Here is a 4,780-nt window from a genome sequence, read left to right as displayed (position 1 = left end):
ACCACGCCCAGCTAATTTTTGATTTATTGTAGAGATGAGGTCTCGCCAAGTTGCCCAGGCAGGTTTGAACTCATGGGCTCAGGCATTCCACTCACCTCTGCCTCCTAAAGCGTGGGATTACAGGCTGAGCCTGGGGTCTTACTCTGTCACCCAGGATGGAGTGCAGTGGCACAATCACAGCTCATTGCAGCCTCAACCTCCTAGACTCAGATGATCCTTCCACCTCATCCTTCTGAGTAGCTGGGACTACAAACTCGCGCCACTATGCCCAGCTAATTGTTTGATTTTTTGTAGAGACAAGGCCTTGCTATGTTGCCCAGGCTAGTCTCAAACTCCTGGACTCAAGTAATCCTTCTGCCTTAGTCTCCCAAAGTGCTAGAATTACAGGTGTGAGCCACTGATCCGAACCCAGATATTTTTCAGACCAGGGTTGGCAAACTCAAAAGTCTTGAGTCCTAAGATACTGTATATGAGTGATGTGAAGGACACATGTAATACAGTGGGAGCTGGGGGACTTGGTGGACAAGAGAGCACAGCCCTGCAAAAGAGGCAGCTCTGCCTGGCTCCAACCATAGGAATGGGGGCCAATGTTGTCAAAGCCAACTTTGAAGGGAAACAGAGTTGTGTGTACAATGTCTAGACATGTAAATGTTGGCAGTCTTCAAATGTTTAATGAGCTGGGTGTGGCACACTGCTGGAGTCCCAGCTACTGGGGCTTGGGGAGGGGGGGTTGGAGGCTGAGGTGGTAGGATTGCTTGAGGCCAAGATATTGAGGATGCAGTGAACTATGATCACACCTGTGAATAGCTACTGCACTACAGCCTGGGCAATATAGTAAGATCCCATCTTAACAAAAAAATAAATAAATCTGGGTGCAGTTTCTCATGCCTGTAATACTAGCATTAATACCAATAGGTGTAATACATTAATACCACTAGGTGTAGTGTAATACCACTAGGTGGGAGAATTGCTTGAATTCAGGAGTTTGAGACCAGCCTGGGCAACATAGCAATACCTCATCTCCATAAAAATTAAAAGATTAGCCAGGTGTGGCGGTACATCTGTAGTCCAGCTGAGGCAGAAGGATCGCCGGAGCCCAGCAAGTCAAGGCTGCTGTGAGCCATCATTGTGCTGCTGCACTCCAGTTTGGGTGACAGAGTGAGACTAACTCAAAAATATAGTAATACATGGTGTTTAATGATTGTTCTTTTTAAACACTATAATGGCCAAACAAGACAAGTTTTGGGGCTCCCTGGACCACCTTTTGATTTAGATACAAATGAAACTTTTTTTTTTGTAGACACACTGTCATCCAGGCTAGAGTGCAGTGGTGCAATCATTGGTCAGGCGTGGTGGCTCATGCCTGAAATCCCAGCACTTTGGGAGGCAGACGCAAGAGGATTGCCTGAGCCCACAGGTTTGAGACCAGCCTGGGCAACTTGGCGAGATCTCATCTCTACAATTAAAAAAAATTAGCCAGGCATGGTGGCACGTGCTTATAATTTCAGTTACTTGGAAGGCTGAGGCAGAAGAATTGCCTGAGCCCAGCAGGTTGAGGCTGCAATAGCTGTGAGCATTCCATTGCACTCTAACCTGGGCCACAAAGTGAGACTCCAACTCAAAAATAAACAAAAACAAAAAAAAATTCATTGTAACTTCAATATCTTGGGTTCAAGCAATCTTCCTGCCTCAGCCTCCTACATAGCTGAAACTACAGGTGCATGCCACCAAGCCTGGCTAATTTTTTAATATTTTTTTTGTAGAGATAGGGGTCTTGCTACTCTGACCAGACTGGTCTTGAACTCCTGACCTCAAGTGATCCCACCACCTCCACCTCCTAAAGCACTGCACATGTGTGTGAATCACCGTACCCAACCACGACATTTTTTATTGTATATGTTGTACTGCCATTCCTTGGGTAATTTTGTATCCTGATTTCATACTGTAGAGAAAATTTGTTTTACAGGAGTATGCCAAGACTCAGAGATGTTAAGTGACTTGATATCGGTCATTCAGAGGTTCTGAGAGAATCAGGGCGATTATCTTTCTTGATGCCACAAGAGAACCTTACTGTTTAGATCTAAAAATCAAGAATGACCCCCACAAAGTGTGGGAGTAATTTATCGTTAACGCTAAATGAGTATCTCTTTATACTTCCTTTTGTTACTTTTCCAGGAGAGACCGGGGAGAAGGTGGAAACAGAGATGGAGAATGAGAAAGTAAATGAAGGGGCTGAAACAAAAGAAGAAGAAACAGGAGAAGCTGTGGATCTCTCAGCAGCCGCATAGATAGGCATGGTGACAGAAGAGTGAACGAACGCAGTGTGTTGTAATAGAGAAGACAGAAAAGTGGCAGGGAAACTTGTGGTCATGGACTCTATTTTCCTACATCTACACGTTTTGTACAAAGAGTGGGGTTATAGACAGACTGCTGAACCATAAGAAGGATGCTTTCATGTTCTTGATGACATTGTTCCACAAAACTGCTACACTGTAAATAGTTTTCTTAGCTACTTAGACTAGTTATCCATTTAAAACTATGGTAGCCAGGTCAATAAAAATTTGAGTATAAGATCATTTAGGAGTATGAGGGTGAGTTTCTTCATGGTGGCAATGAACCTATTCAGTAGAGAAAATGAGACCCTGATAACAAAGTGTAAACCTTTTTCTGTTTAAAACTCTATTCAGAACTTATTCTTAAAAGAACTCTTTCTCAAAAGGCATGATATAGTTCCAATGTGCAAGTTTTCCAAATTATTTACTAATACCATTATGTAATCTTTATGTAAACTTTTAGGTTGGAGAAAGGCGTAAGCAAATTTTAGAGAATTCACAGTAATAAAGCCGCACAGCTATAACCAAAAAGGCATATGAATAAGCAACAGCAAACAACAGGAAGTGCTATACCTAGTTTTCTCTCCGAACCCAACATTTAGAACTGGCAGGAAGCTTAGAGAGTATGTCATCCAATTACCTTCTCGCCTTTAAGGCTGTCTACTATCACAGAGCCTTAATTTAATATGTGTCATGGCATATTAAATATGTTAACAAAATCCTTTTCAAAGGAATGCAAACTCTGGTGCTATTGCAAGATTTGGCATTTTTCACAATGAAAGGTGACACATTTTCCATGTGCCATTTTGAATTAGCTGTTGATTTTACACTCATGGGAGGTTTTTCATTTGGTGCTATCTTTTTAAGTAACATTAAATGTATTTGAAATTAACTAACTTTTAAATATATCTTGGGAACAATAAACAGCAAGGATCAAAACCTAGATTTGTTGCTTATGTGGAGTCTAGTCCTGGACTCTGTTATTTTTTTAGATGATTGCGATTTAATATTAGGCTTTAGAGGTGGAAAGAGCTAAGAAATCAAGATTTTAAAAGCATTTATAATATTTCATTAGTGTTAAAATAATGCACCATAGAGTCAGTGGGGTTTTTTTTGAGTTGATGTCTCTCTGTCATCCAGGCTGGAGTGCAGTGGCACGCTCATAGCCGCTGCAGCCTCGACCTGCTGGGCTCAGGGGATCCTTCTGCCTCAGTCTCTCAAATAGCTTCAACTACAGGCATATGCCACCATGCCCAGCTAATTTTTTTTTAAGTTTATTGTAGAGCTGAGGTCTTGCCAAGTTTCCCAGGCTGGTCTTGAGTCCCTTGACTCAGGCAATCCTCTTGCCGCTGCCTCCTGAAGTGCTGGGATTACAGGCATGAGTCACTGTGTGTGGCAAGTTAGTTTTTAAGAATTATTTCAAGGGGTTTTAGTAAATAATTATTTGTGGTAATATTAATGATAGCTAACTTGCCCACCATTAAGTGTCTTGTGTTTATGAATATCAGAATAGAATTCTGGAAACATTTGGTTTCTTTATCTTATTTGTAAATATGTATTTTAAGGTAACTGCTTGATGAATTTACCAGACTCTTTTATTTTAGTTTCTACATTAAAATGACTACTGAGATGACCTATAATTAATGATAAGAATACAGGATACAGGGTGGAGTATATAATCTTTCATCTACTTTTAATATAGTTTATGCTTCTGACTTTAAAGTGCTGAGATAGACAATAAGAGGAATTCCTGGTCAAGCACAGTGGCTCATGCTTGTAATCTCAGCTTGTAGTCTCAACTTTGGGAGGCTGAGGTGGGAGGATTGCTTGAACCCAGGAGTTCGAGACCAGCCTGGGGTACCAAGACCTCATCTTTACAAAAAATAAAAAAATTAACTGGGTGTGGTGGCATGTGTGTCTGTAGTTCCCGCTACTTGGGAGGCTGAGGAGGAAGGATCTTCTGAACCTGGGAGGTTGAGGCTGTGGTGAGTCATGATTGTGCCACTGCACTCCTGCCTGGGATACAGACAGAGTGAGATGCCAACTCAGTAACAACAACAACAACAGCAAATTAAAAAAAAAAAAAGTTCCTGGAGTAGGAATTCCTTTCTGCAAAGTAAACAAGTGTTAGATAGTGATATAATTGAAAGTAAGCACTGTGCTTTATGTATTTTGAATTCAGGCATCTAACTCCTTTATTAGAACATGATAGGTACTCAACAAATATTTGTTGAATCCATACATGAATAATAAATACCATGGGTTCCCATTTACACTTAACTCATTAAAAAATAATACGTTTTAAATATGAATTTGTGTAACACTACCTCAGTCCCACCTGGGAAATTGAGGAAAATCATTTTCATGTGAAGACTGCTCAAGCCCAATAAAAAGCAACATATTTGGTGTAGTTTCCAAAGTAGCAATATTTTTTGTCAGAAAGTTAT

At 40.8% G+C, this 4,780-nt stretch overlaps 1 protein-coding gene across 1 annotated transcript in view; it reads left to right on the top strand.

Moving 5' to 3' along the window:
- Positions 1-2,576, top strand: part of ERICH5 (glutamate rich 5) — a 29,194-nt gene extending 26,618 nt beyond the window's left edge. Inside the window, exon 2 of the mRNA XM_021712132.1 lies at positions 2,176-2,576. Within this exon, the coding sequence (XP_021567807.1) occupies positions 2,176-2,288 (113 nt within the window). The 3' untranslated portion in view covers positions 2,289-2,576. The remainder of the gene's footprint in view (positions 1-2,175) is intronic.
- The last annotated feature ends 2,204 nt before the right edge of the window (positions 2,577-4,780 follow it).

This window comes from Carlito syrichta, unplaced genomic scaffold (assembly GCF_000164805.1).
Source record: "Carlito syrichta isolate Samal-C Ts95f unplaced genomic scaffold, Tarsius_syrichta-2.0.1 Scaffold303102, whole genome shotgun sequence".
NCBI classification, from domain to species: domain Eukaryota; kingdom Metazoa; phylum Chordata; class Mammalia; order Primates; family Tarsiidae; genus Carlito; species Carlito syrichta.
This window is presented reverse-complemented; position numbering and strand designations above follow the sequence as displayed.